The 19,618-nt window shown below is 43.4% G+C and overlaps 1 protein-coding gene across 1 annotated transcript in view; it reads right to left on the minus strand.

The window, feature by feature from the left end:
* GRHL2 (grainyhead like transcription factor 2) overlaps nucleotides 1-19,618 on the minus strand; it is an 88,986-nt gene that overhangs the window by 13,379 nt on the left and 55,989 nt on the right. The window contains exons 10-14 of the mRNA XM_077808669.1: nucleotides 18,571-18,729; nucleotides 6,649-6,736; nucleotides 6,421-6,560; nucleotides 3,629-3,660; nucleotides 1,732-1,826 (exon numbers count right to left, since the gene is read on the minus strand). Coding sequence (XP_077664795.1) covers nucleotides 1,732-1,826; nucleotides 3,629-3,660; nucleotides 6,421-6,560; nucleotides 6,649-6,736; nucleotides 18,571-18,729 — 514 coding nt within the window. The remainder of the gene's footprint in view (nucleotides 1-1,731; nucleotides 1,827-3,628; nucleotides 3,661-6,420; nucleotides 6,561-6,648; nucleotides 6,737-18,570; nucleotides 18,730-19,618) is intronic.

Raw genomic sequence — 19,618 nt, forward strand, 5'->3', positions numbered from 1 at the left:
GTGATTTATGTAACAAAAAAGAGGGAGAAGTGGTTTACACAAGTAAAGATGTGCTTTGCGCTGGTGGATCTGACCCCAGCTTCAAGAAAGGGGTGAATTCCACTGGTATGTATTATCATGAATTTCCATGTCTACACTTGGGGTTTGTACCAGTGCAGCTACATCAGTGCAAATTCTCAGTGTAGACAATACTTTAGGGTGGGTTTTGTGTTCCATGTGAACAGCTCACATGACCCTACAAATCCAAACTATTTTCTAGTAATTTATAGTGATTTTGTTGAGACACATAAGCTAGAAAGACAAGGCACTTTTCTGGGTAGAAAATCTGAGACAGGTTGCAGAAAGTCTGCCAGGACAGGAAGGCAAGCTGGAAGAGGCCTGGCTTGGGACCAGCAAAAAAAAACCTCTGGGTAGCACTGCATGAAAGAGGGTGAAAATAGGGCAGCTGAAGGCTGCTGGCTTTAATTTGTTCAAATTTTGTCACTATTAAAATGTTTTTTGTTTTGAATTCTTCACCCTGACATAGCTGTGAATCCTGAATAACGTTAAAACAACAAATCACAGAACAAGAACTGAATTACACAGGTGTCTTTGATCTTTACAACAATGGCTCCTATGTGCATGCCTGTGTGATCTTCCTGAACCATATTATAAATTAATCACTCGACTGAAGGAATCAAAGAAAGTATCTCTCTCATGTCAGTTCACCATGCTGTTAGATGGGAATTCTTTGTTAGGCCCAGTGGATAGGAAGAAAAGGGTTTCACACCCAGCCCTGGCAGCTAGCCCCTCTGCTTTGAATGGGTGGTGCCAACACCCCCAAATCTGAACTGACCAAGGCTTTAGTTTGGTCAGATCTGGGTCTTTGTTTGGGGCTTATCTCACATTTTCATTTTGATTTTTAAAAATCTTTCTGCTCATTAATTCTAAGCAGACAACAGTATCCACCTGGTACATATGATACCCTTCACAGATTCATGTACATCACCACCACGGCCAACAAAGAAAAATCACAGATCTAAGCACATGGAGAGACATTCCTGAAAAGGTGAAAGGACACCGATGTGTAGCACAACTCTGTGTTTTGTTGTCTTAATATTGTCAAGGATAGACACACACACACTCACAATCTCAACACATTGGCAGGTCTGACTGATCTGAACTATTCAAACCTCTAGAATCTTCAGCAATATTTGACTGAAAGTCTCGTGAAAGCAGCTCTCTTATTGGACTAAATCCTTAATCCTTACAAAGTTTTTACTCAGGCTAATCTCCCAGTAAAGTCAGCAGGAGCTTGGATCTCTGTATCTGACCCAGTGTATTGTGTCCTTTGTATCACAGTCCTAGCCAGAACAAGAAAGTGCCATGACGAATACAAATGAAAAATAAATAGTGAAGGATTTGTCAGGGGAACTTTTTTGAACCTCAAAGTCTGTTTCAAGGGTTGGGAAACGTTCTGGACAGTTTATATTTTATACAATCACATTTGTGTACCCCTTCTCAAGATGGCATGCAAACTAGTACCTATTAATTACACTTAGCATGTTCTAGGACGTCTCCTGGTATAACAGTTGGTGTGGTGACAGTGGGCCTGATTCTCCTGTCACTTACTCTATTTTTATACCATTGTAACTCCACTGATTTTCATTTGAGTAATTTCTGGTTCACCCTAGACTGCATGAGTGAAGAATGCAGCCCAGTGAATTTATTTTCCTGGTAATTAATTATTACCTCTTTTCAGTCCTTCTTCTTTCATTTGTTTCAAAGGCAATGGGCAAAACTCCTCCTCCACAGGCCGGAACATCCTTTTAACCAGGATGCTGCTACTAGAAAATAAGAACACAGCTATTTTGTCATAATACTGTCCTCCCAACAAGAGAGGAGACAACAGTGACAGTTTACATCTCACTTCATAATCAAGCAAAACTCCCACTAGCTTCTCAAGGAATGGTAGAGCAAGAATTGCAAGGATTTAGATCCTGATTCTTCTCTGAACTATCCAAGCCTCTTGAATTGCCCAGAATGACTATGCTAGGTAAATGTTTCCCAATATTAAATACAAATTACAAAGGCTAATATCTGTTTAAATATATGAGGAAGGAGCATGAAAAAAGAAAGACCTAGCTGCTGATGTCACTATACAGTCACTCTCCCACCTTTCTCTATTTCAAGGACGCTCTGAAACACTCCTCCCCTTCCACCATGCCAGGGTATGTACCTCACTATCCCCTCATTTCCCTCTCCAGGGATTCTATGCACCACATCCCCCCTTACTCCCATGCCAGGTCTCTGTGTTCTCTTTCATTCCCCCCTTCCCCATACCAGCTTCTCCATTCTCCCCAGCTGGGATTCTGTATGCCCCCCATCTCCCCTCCCTCACCCTGCATTTTATTCCTTTTCTTGTGTTTGGGAGATAAATCATCAACATGTGAAACTCTGTTGGGAAGACAGGCAGAGATGAGACTGGGGTATTGTTATGCTGGAAGCTTTTAATGGCTGCCATCCACCAATTTTTTGATCTGTTGAATGTGTTATTGGAAGCACTATATCCAAACAGACAGACAGACAGAAAGAGAAATGCCATCAATTTGAATGTAGGATTTTGCTTCTCTTGGCCAATAATACCCTGTAATGTATATGGCTGAGCCTTGCTCAATAGTATTCCAAACTCCTGTTCTTTACACTTGTTTAAAAGGCAACACCATGCTCATTTGTAAAGAAAACAGAAAAGAAGGAGGAACATGAAGTTAATGCAGAGAATTCATAACTTGTAAAATGGAAAGGGGTTGTGATTGCAGTCTGCAACCTTTAAACTTCTGACTGTGATCTCCCCATATTTAAACAGGCTCAAACAGTCAGTACCTGGTTGGGAGACCACCAGAGAAACCAAAGGGGCTGCAGGAAGCGATTGTGGCGGTTCTGTAGTGGGCATTCTTCCTCTACGTTCACACTGAGCTAATGCCTCTGCATGCTGCTAGGGGGCACTATGATAGAGGAGCTACAATCTTCAGGGTAAGTCAAAATTGAGAGTGGGCCACTTGGTACCATAAAAAATTCCGTTTTGTTTGCAAGAGTAGGGGAGCCGGCCCCAACATGCGGACCTAACTAGATCCAGCTGACTTTAAACCCTTCTGCGTTTGTAGTGGACATGGATCCACTTCTTCCCCTACACAGCTGTGTCACATGTTGCTCTGCACTGTTAAGCAGCTTCTGTGTTCCACCCAAGAGCTTCCTGCTTTTCAATGGGGCTATAAGCAATTGCTACATTGAAAAATTTTAAAGTGGTTTGGGATTCCTTAAGGTGTAAGGTACTAATATAAATGTAAAGTTATTATTTTATGTTATGATCCAATACATTGTATTGACTGTGTGTTGACGCTTCCTACTTAATGCACTATTTTATTATGGACTGTAAAAATAAACAGATATAAAAAGAAGCCAGCCCACGTGGAGGAAAACAGTAGTCAAAATAAAAAAAACCTTTGCCTTCTCAACGCCGCAAGTTATGAACACAGAACAGGAAGGAAAAAAAGGTTCACGTTTATTTGACTCTGTGGTTGTGTGCCTGATTCGCAAGGGTTTGGACTACTGGCTGCAAAACTTTATTGCAAAGCAATAAATATCTTACCCTTCTCTCTCATCATCTATGTTATAGCAAACCTGTAGGGGTGGAAAAGGAATAAGTTTATTGCTACAGCGTGGATATCCGCTGTATGGAAGAGCTCAAAAAAGGAGAGGAGACACAGTATGAATTTTGCATCTGTTAATTCTCCCCACCCCCTTGTATAAAACAATTGTCTACGGTTTTAATTGTGACCTGAAGAAAATGTGGATTAGAACAACTACTATTGTGTATGCCATAATGGAGGTACCTCAATGCATTTTGACAAGAATCTTTTCCAGTCTGGTTTACATCATTCTTTCAATCATTAGAAAAGTATAACAATCCTGAAAATCAGATTACTACTTGCCTAAATAACCCCAATGTGATTTACAACACAGCAATCGCAAGCTTTATATATAAAATAGATGTCAAGGAAGCTAATTAAAATATAAAAACTGATAAAAAAAATCAAAGGCACTAATGGATATGCAAATAGTATTAGTATATGTGGTACACATCTGTTTCTAGCATGATGCACCTATACACAGGGCCAGATATTCAGCTCCTGTAAATTAGCACAGCTTGAATTCAGTGGCACCATTTTAAACCAGCCAGGGTCCTGGACAGTCTGTAGCAGAGATACAAATCATGCTCAGTATTTTCATAGCATTCTCCATGTTTCAGGTGCTGTATAAAACACTAGATCAATCATAGTCCTCACAACCCCCCTGCAAAGCAGATAAGTAAGTAGATAGGTAAGAATGTTTACTGGTAGGTAAGAATGCTCGCTTTTTCTACTAACATTGAAAACTAGGAACTAAAGCAGAGAACTAAAAACCTCTGTTCTAGTCTCAGTTCTGCCACAGACTTCCTGACTGAGCTTGGACACGTCTCCTATGGTCTGAATGTGCAAGGTGCTGATTGCACTCAACTCCGACTGAAACTTTCAGTGGGAGATGAGGGCACTTGCCATCTTGCAGGAGTGGATTTTTAACCCCCTGTGGCTGTACCATAGGGCGGATTATACTGACCCTACCTCAGAGAAGTGTGGGGAGGCTAAATCCATTAATATGGATTTCCTTCCTTCCTTTCCTTCCTTCCTTGGAAGTTTTTAAGGTCAGGCTTGACAAAGCCCTGGCTGGGATGATTTAACTGGGAATTGGTCCTGCTTCGAGCAGGGGGTTGGACTAGATGACCTTCAGGGGTCCCTTCCAACCCTGATATTCTATGATTCTATGATTCTATGATTTAATATCTGTAAAGTAGTATAAGATCATCAGATGAAAGGTGTTATATAACTCCAAAATATTGTTCTAATAAAACATTTTGGAACCAAGAAATAGGAGGTTTTGTAAAATACAAAACACAAAAAATAGCTAAGGATAAAAACATTAGGATACCCAGAAAACCCTAGTATACAGCAGTATCAAATAGGGATAAATATTATCTATGAGCATGCAGTCAGAAAGAATATGATATATTCCATTTTAATTTGGAAAATTATTTACATTCCATGTAGTAAGGAATAATTCTATTTACATTTTGACGCAAATACACTTTCACATTTGAAAGTCACAAGAATAGGAGGTACCCAGTGCTGACATATAAGTGGGAGTCTTTCCATTCCTGGTGAATAATTTTAGTGGCAGCTGTGATCATGATGCCTAAGGTCTATGTGCGTTTCATAATCTCTTCTGCAATGCTGGCTGCTTTAAAAATTAATGATAAACTCATACTCAATGTCACTTTAGTCTTTGTTTCTTTTACATTTCTAGTGAGATGTGCACATACCTAGACACAGATTTGGCAGTCCCTATTACTAAGCTTTCACTCCATCCACTAAGCAGTACACAGTTAATATATTCATGTTTAGGAATATGCTATGTTTAGGAAAAAGGATGAGCTAGAATTCAGGTTTGCAGCTCTCCCAAGGAGCTAAAGGAGTGGCTCTAACATCTCAAGCCAGCAAAGACTCTGTGGTATTTAATTCACAGGTCTTTAAAGAAGGTAAATTATGCTTGTGAACAATAGAAGTAATGATTGTGAGCATTACCCTTGATCTCCAGAGTTTCATTATCTCTACCTATATGTGTGCAAGACTCTTCTAAGTAAATACAGATATGAAGGTGACAGGCATCATATATAATGACATTAGGGGAGCTTGTTCCTTGTGACTACTTTTAAAGACAGCAAAAACCTGACAGACTGACATGAAGTTAACGTTTGATCATATTGGTCATTGTTTTAAATCATCCTGGGAGTGGTTGTCTCTTCTACCACAAGGGGGCACATTATCTCTTAAAGTCTCTCACAGTATGTGTTAACTACTTATGCTGAACAATCTGTTTCACCTTGGATTTAGCTGGGACACTTGAGTACCTTTCCTAGACCCGAAGAAGAGCTCTGTGTAAGCTCAAAAGCTTGTCTCTTTCACCAGAAGAAGTTGGTCCAATAAAAGATATTACCCACCTAGTCTCTCTAAAGTCAATCAGCATAGACAAGAAACAATTGTTTCTCTCAGTCCCATGCCAACTTCCTATTCTGAAGTTCCTATTCGCTCCCTTCAAAAAATCTAGAAATATTAAATTAACTCCTTCCTTCCCCTGTAGAACTATGAACAATGTTTCCCCTCTCTTCTGAGGTCTCCCTGGTGTACCTGTACCACAGGGCTACTCAAGAGCAACATTAAATTAAAATAAAAACAAAACCAAAAAACCCTGTCACCAAACCCCTGCTTTGAGTCTATGAAGTATGTCTTACAGCATATGTAGCTGGATAACTATCAGACACCTGTATTTCTCATTGCTGTTTCCTACCTGTCCTGTCCTTTGTAGGTTTCCAAAGTGAATATCTGGTATGAAGAGAACTGGCTGGGAATCCAGGTCAGTCATTGTTTTGAAGTAGGTGATGTCACTCTTTTTTTGCAGAGGGAGAGCAGACAATTTCCCTTCGGCTGCTAATAAGGATCACAAAGCAGTGTTATTATGATAAAAGGCATAATGAGCATGACTTAGAGCTATCTGGACTGGCCTTTCCTTACTCACAGTTATTGCATGAGGCTTGTGATGGTTGGCCTTTCCCTTTCTTCCTGTTCTGCTTCCTCTCTTCATCACGGATTTTCCTTTCTGCTCCCTGAGACCAAAAATACAGATATTACCCGACAGGGATCAGCTAATAAAACTACTGCACATGATGCACAGACACTGTGGTCATGGGTGCGTTAGAAAGGCTTAAACAGAAAAAGAGAGAATCAAGTTAATGTGAAATAAACCCAGGCAAGTGAAAACTCAATACAATGGCCAACTCGGCATCATTTCACAGAGCCTAGACGCTTCATTCCATTATGCACTAAACTGAGAACCCTGCAGGACTGGCATTCCTTTAAACCTTGTCTACAGTGAGCTTTCCCTTAGTATCCCCTAGATTTGCATTAGTACAGCAGTTCTACTGCTGCTAGCTTTGTAAAGCGCTTTGAGAAGGACTGATGAAAAGTGCTATATAAGAGTTAGGTATTATTATTATTAGCAATGGTGGGGAAAGCGAATCTAGTCCCTATAGGAGTGTACAGGCCACAGCCTTCAAGCACGTAAACAGATATGATTAGACTTTTAAAGACATGGAGAAGTACACACAGACTTTGAAGATGCATAGTGTTGACCTAATAGGTCCTAACAGCTCCTTTGCAGTCAATGGGCTGTTATATAAATACATTCCTAAGGAGTTTATAAAATAAGCCTTGTTATTGACATAACAAGCAGCAAAATCTCCTTTGAAGCTATTCAGATTGATTGTATAAATAGAAGTACAGACAGATTGTTAAGCAAAGTAAAAATCCATATGCTCTAAGACAGTTGTCATTCGATATTAAATACCCCAGTTTTTTCACCGTAAAAATAGAAGTTTCTCTTTTTTATTTTAATCAAAGTGGGAGATGTTCACTTGGAGCCAGTAAAATTCACATGTACTTATTCAGAATTAAATGCATCAACCTATAAAAGAAAGTAAGAGAGAATGAAATGATTCTGGAGGCTGAGAAACATAAAATCATAGAAGATTAGGGTTGGAAGAGACCTCAGGAGGTCATCTAGTCCAACCCCCTGCTCAAAGCAGGACCAAACCCAACTAAATCATCTCAGCCAGGGCTTTGTCAAGCCAGGCCTTAAAAATTTCTAAGGATGGAGATTCCACCACCACTCTAGGTAACCCATTCCCGTGCGTCACCATCCTCCTAGTGAAATATTTTTTCCTAATATCCAACCTAGACCTTCCCCACTGCAATTTGAGACCATTGCATCTTGTTCTGTCATCTGCCACCACTGAGAACAGCCAAGCTCCATCCTCTTTGGAACCCCTCTTCAGGTAGTTGAAGGCTGCTATCAAATCCCCCCTCACTCTTCTCTTCTGCAGACTAAATAAGCCCAGTTTCCTCAGCCTCTCCTCATAAATCATGTGCCCCAGCCCCCTAATCATTTTTGTTGGCTTCCACTGGACTCTCTCCAATTTGTCCACATCTTTTCTGTAGTGGGGGCCTCAAAACTGGATGCAATACTCCACATGTGGCCTCACCAGGGCAGAATAGAGGGGAATGATCACTTCCCTCAGTCTGCTGGCAACGCTCCTACTAATGCAGCCCAATATGCCATTAACCTTCTTAGAACCCTGGACATGATCCATGAATGGCACTTCTGATGACTGCAATGGGACCAAGAGCCAACCCAGAAAGTGAAAATGGAAAATGTTCATTTTGAGAAGAAAAAAAAATCAAGTTATTTATCCCTGAAAATTAACATTTATCATGGAACCTCTGACCCAGATTTAAGTCCTGATCCAGCTCCAATTGACAACAACAAAGCTCTCCTTGACTTGGACGGAGCTACCCATTACCTTTACAAACATGCCAATAGGTGATATTGTATTAAAAAGACTTCTGTCTCTTTAATGAGAAAGGGGCGTGTACTTTGTGCATCAATGCAGTTTTTCTCATTAAAGGAGAAAAAGGGTATTTTTCTGTGAGTGTCGTCTCTGCTATTGCTATCAAGTGCCATACATAAGCCCCATGCTCTGAGCTAGTTCAAAGCAATTCCAATGGATTCAATAAGAGTTCCTCTGTGTTTACAGCTGTAACTAAGAGCAGAGGAGAAGTTGGCATTTAGCTTACTTGCTCTGGAAGGTAATTGATTCAATATTGCAACCTCTTTTTATGCTGTCATTAACAGCACAAAGTTGCACAAGTACAACGGGTGCATTAACGAACTGAAATACAGTCTCCATACTGCTGCTGAAAAGCTTCATAGCTCTTACCATGTCTGTCTGTTGACCCGCTTTCTTTAACAGCAGCACTTTCCTTTAAAAATTGGCCATGTAAGCACACTAAAAATGAGTGGTAGCAGAGAGCACAGCAATTCGCCTATATAGACTCAAAATGACCCCTATGTTTTCCACTCAGTTGACTGTTAAAATAGATTTTTCCATACTCACTGCAAGTGGAAGACCTATGGAGGAGCCATAGAGTGCTCACTGGCACTCAAATGGCTCCTTCCTCACAGTTCCACTGGTACTATTAGTGAATGGACAAATGGTTAAACAAAGATGGGAAAATGTTCAAAATATAAAGTAGGGGGCTAAAACAGCTGTATAGCTCAGTTCCACCGTAATGTTACAATCCGACTGAAAATGGCACAGCAGATTCTGATCTCAGATATAACAGGTTTAAATCCAGAGTAACCAGTGATTTCATTGGAATCTGGCCGTGCACCTTCAACTTCTGTCCTTACAACATCAGCAGGCTAAAACTCAACACTGGCTCTTTTAATTCAGCATGTAAACATTTTCTCAATATACTTTGTCCACTTGTCAAATTTGAACCAATTATTTGTAAAAGAGGTGGTTTTCCCCCCATTGTCCTAATTGATATTTCTCACACTACAAGCAACATACATTGTAGTGCTTTCCTTTAATATTTTCTGAAAGGTCAGAGCCTGGGAAGGCTTTGCCTTTTAAGCCAAATGTTACTGGTGTCAAGATAAGACATCCAAACTTTCAAGGACGGAGACAGTTTCCGAAAAGGCCTCTCTTCTATATAGCTTGCATTGATTTGGTGCCATTCATCTAGATGGTGCCAAATGTGCTTTACAAATACATTGACTTCATTAGAAGTTCAGGGCACTCAACACTTCGCAGTAAGGTTTGAGCCAACATTCACAAAAAGAAATTGCAAGATTCCCATTGATTTCAGTGAGCATTGGATAGGGCCTAGGAACTTAGCACCTTGCAGGATTGAGCCAACTAGAGTAACTTTGCCTACCACTGAAATGAACCAGCTATTTAACAGCACATCATTGGGTACAATTCTCCATTGCTTTGCACCTTGCATTGTCACTTACATGCATGCAAAACTAACTACTATTCTGATTTGTTAGCATTCCGCACTCGCTTAGCAGAAGTGGCATTGATGAAACAAAGTGCAAAGCAGTGGTGAATCAGACCTGTTCCGCTTGTCTTTGCTTTAGATGCTGAGACAATGAGCCAGGCTGGAGTTTTAGCAGAGCTTACAGTTCCTGATGGTGGATTTCTGTGGCTGAATCTTCTAATATTGATATGTGATAAACCAGACCTTTAATATTAACTGAATGCTTCCCTGTAGTGGAAACAGTCCTCAGCACAGAAATGTTGGGCTAAAAACCAGGCTATAGCCAGACAAATCATATAAATGAATGTGCATCCCTTACTAGATTTATTTTCTCCCTCTACTGCTAGCTGGATGAACAGTCATAATTCCAAAAAGCAACAACATAGGCTGGATTATTTCCACCATGGCTCCCTCCCTTCTTTGGAGACATGGTCCTGAAGCATAACGTCTGTTCCAAAACTCCTCCATTTGGCGGAAGTTTGGATCCATATGTGATTTTGGAGCTTTTGGCCCATATACCTTTATTTCTTAGTAACATTAATGCTGTTGGCCTTTTTCTCTGAATGGATTCACCCAGACAAGCACAGTAACATAGTTTTGTATGGCAGCAACATGCTCATTACTTCTTCTGTTATTTATTGATAGGGCCCTACCAAATTTGTGGCTTGAAAAATGTGTCATGGATCGTGAAATCTGGTTTCCTGCCATGAAATCTGGCTTTTACCCTATACTATACAGATTTCATGCGGGAGACCAGCGTTTCTCAAACTGGGGGGCCCCGACCCGAAGGGGAATGGTTGGTTATTTTAGGGGGTTGTGGTATTGCCACCCTTCCTTCTGCGCTGCCTTCAGAGCTGGGCGTCCAGAGAGTGGTGGCTGTTTGCCAAGCGCCCAGCTGTGAAGGAAGCACCCCACCAGCAGCAGCGCAGAAGTGAGGGTGGCAAGACCATCCCAGGCCACCCTGACTTCTGTGCGGCTGCTGGCAGCGGCTCTGCCTTCAGAGCTGGGCTCCCGGCCAGCAGCCGCCGCCCTCCAGCTGCCCAGCTCTGGCGGCAGCACCGCCGCCAGCAGCAGCGCAGATGTAAGTGCCGCAGGACCGAAATACCCCCTACAATAACCTTGCAAACCCCCCACCCACCCACACAACTCCTTTTTGGGTCAGGACCCCGACAATTACAGCACCGTGAAATTTCAGATTTAAACAGCTGAACTCATGAAATTTATTATTTTAAAAATCCTCTGACTGTAAAATTTAACAAAATGGACCGTGACTTTGGTAGGCCCCTAGGTATTAATAATACAGGCAAATCCCTGTACGTGAATTTCAGATTATCTGAAATGTATGTCTGTCCCCCCAAAATCTGAAATTCATAAAAGATTCTATTCTGCAAGGTGCTGAGCACTCTGCCCCAATCCAGCAAAGTAATTAAAATTGTAACCTACTGGGCAATACTCCCATGTTCAAAGTTAAGCATGTGGCTAAGTGCTTTGCTGGACCAGGGCCAGAATGTTCAGTGCATTGCAGGATCAAGCCCACAGAAACCACATTTCCTCTACTTAGCACTGAAGGTTGATGTACTGTAATAATGTACAAAGGGAAATCCATTTCCACCCATAGTGCTGGTGTCAAAGTAGAGAGCAGGGGAAGAATAGGAACAGCAATCAGTGTAAGGAATATGGGGTTAGGCCTCTTGACTTTGGAAGAAAACATCACAGGCACTGACTTTCAGTTTTCCCCAGGGGTACTCCAACCCCGCTCCACCCAGAGTCCTTCCCCCACGGCCCCACCCTCGCTCTGCCTCTTCCCGCCCCTGCTCCCGCGCCTCCCACAAGTGCACCCTGCCCTTGCTCCGCCTCTTCCTGCCCCCACTGAACAGCTTATCGGTGGTGGATGGGAGGTGCTGGGGGGAGGAGGAGGAACTGAATGGCAGGACCCACCAAACAGCTGATCGGCGGGTAGCTGGTGGGTTCTGAGCACCCTCTATTTTTTCCTGTGGCTGCTCCAGCCCCAGAGCACCCACGGAGTTGATGCCTATGGAAAACATAGTATTGTACTGTGAACAAAGTGCCCTGAGTCAAATGCTTCTTCAACTATTTTAACAGAACTGTAACATAAAGAATCAAACCTTTCTGGAGCCCTAATTCTACCATTCTACATGGTAAAAGCACATTGCAATTCATGAATATAAATAGACTTGGTGGCAAGTTTCCCTGACAACCTATGTAATTTTATTAAGGCCTAAAAATTACATCATTTTATGATAAGAAGGCATGAATGTTCTGCATACGGTAAAGGAGCATTAAGGGTAGCAGGATTAACATGTAGGAAAATGAAACTCCATACAGGTTGTTTGAAGAGTACTTGGTGGACAACACCAGGGACAAAGCACTGGAGAATATGTAGGGATCACCAGTTATGCCTTTGCCATGTTTACCATTTTACTGTTATGCTTCAAGTAAAGCACAAGCTAGATCAGATCCTACATAACTGATATGCAAAAGAAATGCAATACTTGGTAAATAATATTGCTGTACATAAAATGTACTCTTGGATATAATTTTATTTCTTTGAGGATTCTTCTTATAGTACTTTGATACTGAGTTTCAGTTATACTGTATTCATTCAATTAGAAGTTTGCCTGCAAAATTAGCCACATTTATCTGTGATTTGACTAAGGCCTGGTCTACACCTAAAAACTTAGGTCAGCCTAGCTAGCTACATCGCTCAGGGCTGTGAAAAAATCCACACCCTATGGCCATTATTTGGTCAACCTAACCCCCAGCGTAGATGTGGCTAGGTTGACAGAAGACTCCTTCTGTTGATCTAGCTATGGCCTCTTGGAGAGATTAATTACCTACATGGATGGAAAAAACCCTGCTGTAACGTAGGAAGTGTCCATACTACAGCGGCAAAACTGCAGAGCCACAGCTGTGATTTTGTAGTGTAGACACATGCTTAGTCAATATATTAGACTTCCACGGGCTCTGAAGAGGCATGGTAACCACAGACAGCTATTTACAACAACACTGGCAGGTAAAAAACAAAGCATTTTAAATGTTTTCTTCCCTATTTTACAAACAACATCATAGATCAGTGGTGGACAACCTGCAGGCCGCACGCAGCCTGTCAGGGTAATCGGCTGTTGGGCCGCGACACAGTGTTTACATGGACCAACCACAGGCACGGCTGCCCGCAGCTCCCAGTGGCCGCTGTTTGTCATTTCTGGCCAATGGGAGCTGCGAGAAGCGGCGGCCAGCACGTCCCTGTGGCCTGACGTTTCCCGCAGCTCCCATTGGCCAGGAACAGCGAACCGCGGCCACTGAGGGCTGTGGGCAGCCGTGCCTGCGGATGGTCAATGTAAACACTGTCACGCGGCCCGCCAGTGGATTACCCTGACGGGCCGCGTGCAGCCTGTGGGCCGCAGGTTGTCCACCACTGCCGTAAATGATTAAAGTGTATTTGTGTCTCACTGTTTATGCTGGAAGGAGAATTTCACTTTGCAATTCCCCCTATTTGGACAACGAAAATAACCCAATCACTTTCTAGTCACTTTCATTTTCTGGCTATGTGCTCCCCAGCATGATACTGCAATGCTTGTTTTGCAAATACTTCAGGGGTTGTGTGTTTATCTTTTTAAAAACTATTTTCATGGTAATTTTTTTGTTAATCCTGGAAAGGAGCAACAAAAGGCACAAAGAAATTTCCTTTTCTTCCTTTCCTTTCTGTGTCATTAGGTGGCACATAACTGAATTGTAAGAGAAACCCAGCCAGAGAAGCTCTAGTTAGACTGTTGGTAGTAAAAATACAGTACCTCTTGTCTATTTTGCTGTTCTGATCAGCTCATATCTGCCTCTTCTTCTTCCTTTTTGCTGCCTGAATTTCTCTGATTGCCTCAGCAGGATGCAAAGGGCATTGGCTGCTGCTGCAATCCCCACTGAGTACTTTGGTCTGCCGTCACTCTGAAACAGTCAGTTTAAATCCTCAGGAAGGTCTGGCTTCCAAGGATCTTCCAACCCCCAAGGAGCTTACTTGGTTCCTGGATCTGTGTGCTTGTCACTCACGGGGAGGCGCTATCCCTGCTTGGATGGGGAGCCAAGGGCAGACTCAGAGTCTGCTGAGCAACCAAGAGGGAAAGAGACTATTTTGAGCAATAGGGGCCCCTGTTGGCTCGGGGAAGTGGGGGGTGGTAGAAGGGTGCCTGGATGGTCACCTGTGCACCTGTTCAAAGGAGGAGCAGTGCCTGAGAGAAAGCAGGGAGGGGGGAGTACAGTCAAACGATTGACAAGTAAATGCCCTCGAAGAAGAGGTAGCCTGACCAACAGGAAGTGAGATACTTGCCCCTAGGAGAGTTGTGAGTGGGGAGAAGCCATTTTTGGAGGAATCTGGAGCCAGCCACTGAAAGGGAAGGACTGGCTGTGGGGTGAGCTCCTGAGTCCCAGGCCTGCATGCAGGGTTCCCCTGAGAACTGGCTTCTGGGTACCTGGAAGCAATAGCCATAAGCCTGGCCCTTTCCCTCTTCAAGGTAACTCCCAGTGTATGGAATTCTGATTTCTGTTGGGAAACCGCCCTACTCAGCCAGACTGGGTTGGCCCTCCAGCTCCGAGATAAACACAGCTGCCACGTGGCAAGTGCTGCTCTTGCTGCTCGTGCCTGCCTGCCTGCCTACTGTGAGTGTATCTGAGCGCTAGGGCAGGAGATTAGAGTTTGAGTTATTATAATTTGCACCTTGAGCCTTGCATCCTTTAGTGGTGAGGGGAAATCTCGGGAACAGAATCAGCCTCATTCCTGCAGGAAGAGGGTTCCTGAGAGCAGTGATCATCAGCTTCTCTGCAGTTGCTGAGGAGTCCAAAGTCCATTCGTGGAGTTGTGAGTGCACCATCTTTTAGTTAGCTAGTCCGGGAAATTGTTTGGGGTACCCCCTATTCCCTGAACTGTGTCCTCCAGCTGAGGGGTAAGGCTTGGGGGATTTTATTTCCTGCTGCCTATTAAACCTGTTGAGGGACTTACCACCTTTTCTCATGTGTGAATTTTGTGGGCTGTACTGAACCCAATCAGCCAAGTTGCTTTGGGACTACAGAAGATATCATTGTCACAGGTCATCAGGGGCCCTTACGACGTACACATACCAATGGGACACTAAATTTGACTTTTGCTCTATCAGGTCACGGGACTGGGGAAATTCCTGGGTATTATCAGTGCGGGCAGCTGTGACCCTAAGAGTAATGTTTTACCCTGTTATGTTATATTTTCTTCCCACATTACTCTGTTGAATATATATATATAATGTGTTTGTTATTTCTTGGGCGTCTCCAACTATCTGGCAAATAAGTGGGGATTTCCCAGTGCTTAGAATTTTTCTCCCAAGCTGACCTGGTGACCTGCCAGAAAGAAGCAAGGTGGGTGTAGGCACTGCCAACTAAATTCATATGGGAAGAAAATAAAGAAGTTACACTCTGCTGAGTGGGAGGTGGGAACCAAAAGAAGCCAGGCCTGTCCATCAAATCTCATAAGGAGATTGATGCTGAAGGAGGTAACCAGGTGAATATGAGACTACACATGTATGTATAGGAGAGAGCACAGAGGATAGTTGAATCTCCTTGCCCAACCAATACTTGGGACCTGATTCTCCTTTCACTTTCAAGCATTTTACATCAGTGTAACTCAAACTGACCATAGTGGAGTTAATCTTGATTTATACCTGCGTAACGGAGCGGAGAATCAGGACCCAATCTCTACACAAAGTGCCAGTGAGCACCAATGGTGATGTTGAGTTTAGTGAAGTGAACTCTTGCACATTAAGAACTGGATTGAGACCCCATCAAATCATTTCACATAGGCCGCTAAACATCCTTCAGAGAGGGATGAATCTCAGTCATTATCAGCCTTTAGGACAACCTACAGTTAAAAGGTTTTATATCCTGTTCCCAATCCCCCTGAGCTCTCCAGCCCACACCTTTAACATAGTTTTGATGTGTGTAACATTTTAACTACCCTCGTGATGTTTTCTCCTACTTTAAGATGGTTTTGATTAAATGCCTCAGCATTCATTTCCTGCTTCCTAGCCTGGAAATGTGAAGTATCAATTAGGTGGATAGATAGTCAAAGTAATGAACATTTATAATTCAAATCTGCAGGTCACCCTTGCTGAGGTTGTGCTCTAGATGTCTTTCTTCCTTTTTATTTTTTTAATAGTTCATATTTTTCTAATTGCTTTTTAAAAATGGGTAGATGAAAAACACTCATTCCTTTGATATTTACTGAGCTTTTAACAGCCAGCTGTAGCTTTAAATCTCTGTAAATATTTGACATTCAAAGTTACAATTAAAAATATAGCACTTAGGCCTTAAGATGACTTCAGCGCATACATTTACATTCATTACTTTCAACATTTTTTCTCCACTCATAAAACTGCCTGATTAGCCTTCAAAGATTTTGTTGCCAAGAGGGTGCTAGAAGGAGGGGGGAATTTGAGAGGGAGATAGTGGATAAAAGGAGAGGGAGTGCTATCGTTATCTGAGGAAAGGTCTAGAAGCCTGGAGCGCTTGAGATCTTACACTTACTTTAACACTGACTCCCTGTGGCTTGGCGTGCCTCTAACTTTCTGCCCCCGTCTGTAAAATGGGAATCAGAATTCTGAGTAACATTTTCAAAAGCACCTAAATGATTTAGCTTCCTGAGACCCCTTGACTTTCAATGGTACTTAGGTGCCTAAGTCACTTAGGGCAGGATTCACAAAGGCACTTAGGCACTCAACTGCCAGACTTAGGTGCCCACATCTCAGATTTGTTCAGGTGCCTAAATTCCAGTTTGAGGCTCCACTATAATCCACAAAACTCCAGCTGAACCCTGTAAGTACCTAGACTCACTTGGCACCTAAGTTTTCAGGGTAAAAGTTCCCTCGGAACCTAAGTTTCTGCCTCTTTGCACGTGCACTGCTGCCTCCCTCTAAGTGTCCAGATGCCAGTCTCCTGCCTCAGCCCCAGAGCAATTCATGAATGAGGGGAAGATAGGTGTTCACCAGCCTAAGTCGCATGCAGGGCCTGCTCCAGTAGGCAGCCTCTGAGCAGGGGTGTGCACAAGTGGGGGCAAGCAGGTAATTGTCAGGGACACAGAACTCCTCCAGCCACAGGGCCACAATGTGGGGAAGGAGCGAGCTCCTCCCAGCCCTGGGGTCGCAGTGGAGGGAGGAGAGTGAGCTCCTTCTGGCCCCAGCAGGGGCTGGGGAGAGTGAGCTCCTCCAGCCCCGGGGGCCACGGCGAGAGCTGACAGCTCCTCCAACCCTGGGCCTTGGTGGGGGCACAGAACGTGCCCCTCCCAAAGGGGTAAAATTTTAAATTCCTGTGCACACCCCTGCCTCTGAGCACACCCACCAGATCAGGGCCCATTCAAAATCTGGCTGGAGAAGGTGCCCATCTGATAACTTTTAGCTCAGTGGTTAGAGCACTCACCTTGGATGTGAGAGATCAGGTTTAATTGCCCCACTCTGCCAGAGGTGGAGAAAGGATTTGAATAAGGGTCTCCCACCGCTCAGGAGAGTGCACTAACTACTGAGTTATAGGAAATTCTGATATGGGTCTCCCTCTGTCTCTCCTGTTGAAGCTGATCCACTGTGGATAGACTCATAGACATTAAGGCCAGAAGGACCCACTGTGATCATCCAGTTTGAGCTCCTGCACGTCCCAGGCCTCAAAACCGGGTAAGGGACAGACTGACAAAGAAAGGTGGTTTTGGGGTTTCTGTTGAGTTTTGGAGCTGGGAGAGAGAAAGTGCAGCTCAGGGAGTTCCTGCTGAATTCTCCCTTCCCTGGAAGGGCATTTGCATGCTCTGAGACTTTAGCTGCCTGGATCAAGCAGCAGCAGCACTATTGTGAAAAACATCCAGACAGAGTGACAGCTACCGACAGCCAGCCAAGACCCTAGGAGAATTTCAGACCAGGAAACCAGCAAGCCTGGCTGGAATCAGGAGAGGGCCCTGCCCAACAAGGGGTGAAGTAAAAGTAAGGTGACTTCTGGTTAAGCTGGTTAATGTCACTGCACTGCAGCTCTCCATCTCGGCACACGCAGCCTTGGCTAACCCCGCTAAGGTGTCAGGGGATGAGGTGTGGTCGGAGGAGTTTGTGAGTATAAGGAGGCAGAAAATGGTTTATTTAGAAATGTTTATTAGTTAACCTTAATCCCTTCCTTTCCCAGATCCTATGTTCCTGTTCCCAGTAAAGTTCCCCCTCCCTTTGTTACACTGCTATTTTTGAAGGGGTGTTTCTGCGCTGCTATTATTTACCTTATTGTCCCCTGTGTCCTGGGATTTACACTCCTTTCCAGCTTGTAGGGTTATCATTGATTTTTCAAGGGACTGCAGCCCTGTGTATAGGGCACAGTGAGGAGTCACTTTGTGTGGAGGCTCCATGCACCAAGAAAAAATAAAAGAACCCAGGCCCCAACCCATACGAGGAGAGGGGAGAAGCCACTCCAAATATTGGTGATAGCAAGCACCTAAAAGAGAAAAAGGAGACCTTGGATATGGGCTCCCTCCATCTTTCACAATGTCATCTTCACTCACTTTGTCACAGAAGACCTTGATCTGGCAGTAGGCCCGGTGGATGGGTTTATTGCTGCGATTATTGTAGCTGTATGTGTCTATCTGAATCATCAAAGGAAGCCCTTTCACTCCTTTTTGAGAGGAGAAATCCGTGCTCAGGCAATTCACCGTGATGAAAATCTGGAGCAGAGAGATGGAGATCAGAAGTTACATTAAAATGCTGTGCAAACTGTTATTCTGAAATTGCTGCTAAACATAGGACACTTGGGACCTATGGAGATGTCTGGCAAAGATTAAAGCAAAGGTCATCTCATTTAAAAACCAAACCAACACAAACCATATATTCAAAAAAGATACTGTTATTAAAGTCAACTACTATCTCAGTGCTGCCAATCTACCTCTCTACTCTGCATCTGTCTCTTTCATTCTGAACTAAAATCTTGGCCCATCTCGCTGACATCTCCTTGTGGATGTCCAGCCATCAATTCATTCTCAACATGGCCAAAAGAGAGCCCCCAGTGTTTTCCCCAAGCCCTCTCCATCGTGTGGACATGACCAACATGCTCCCTGTCACTCAGGCCCATAACCTGGGTGTCATCTTTGACTCAGACCTCTCAGACCCAGGCTGCGTTGAAATCTTGCTGATCACACATAAGCTACTTGTCTTTACTTTCACGGCCTATCCCCACACATTGTTAATTTAAAAACAAAAAAATCTTGCTGCCCCAAACACTTGGGACAAACTCCTCATAAACATCTGTGAAGCTGCCTCATTCTCCTTCTTCCGATCCTTTCTTAGCTCTCTTCTTTGCCATGAAGTTTACATAAAACTTGAGAACAGTTAGGCAGCTGGTATGCTGATGAATATTGTCTTGTGTCCTTGTATTCCCCTGGTCTGTCTGCCTGTATCCACCTGCTATCTCTTGCCTTATACTTAGATTGTAAGATCTTTGGGGAGGAACCATTTTTTTGTTCTGTGTTTGGATAGCAACTAGCAGAGTGCGGTCCTGGTGCAGGACTGGCATTCCTAAGTGCTATCACAATGCAAATAATAAATTATTAGTTTTGC

This window comes from Eretmochelys imbricata, chromosome 2 (assembly GCF_965152235.1).
Source record: "Eretmochelys imbricata isolate rEreImb1 chromosome 2, rEreImb1.hap1, whole genome shotgun sequence".
Classification (NCBI taxonomy): Eukaryota; Metazoa; Chordata; order Testudines; family Cheloniidae; genus Eretmochelys; species Eretmochelys imbricata.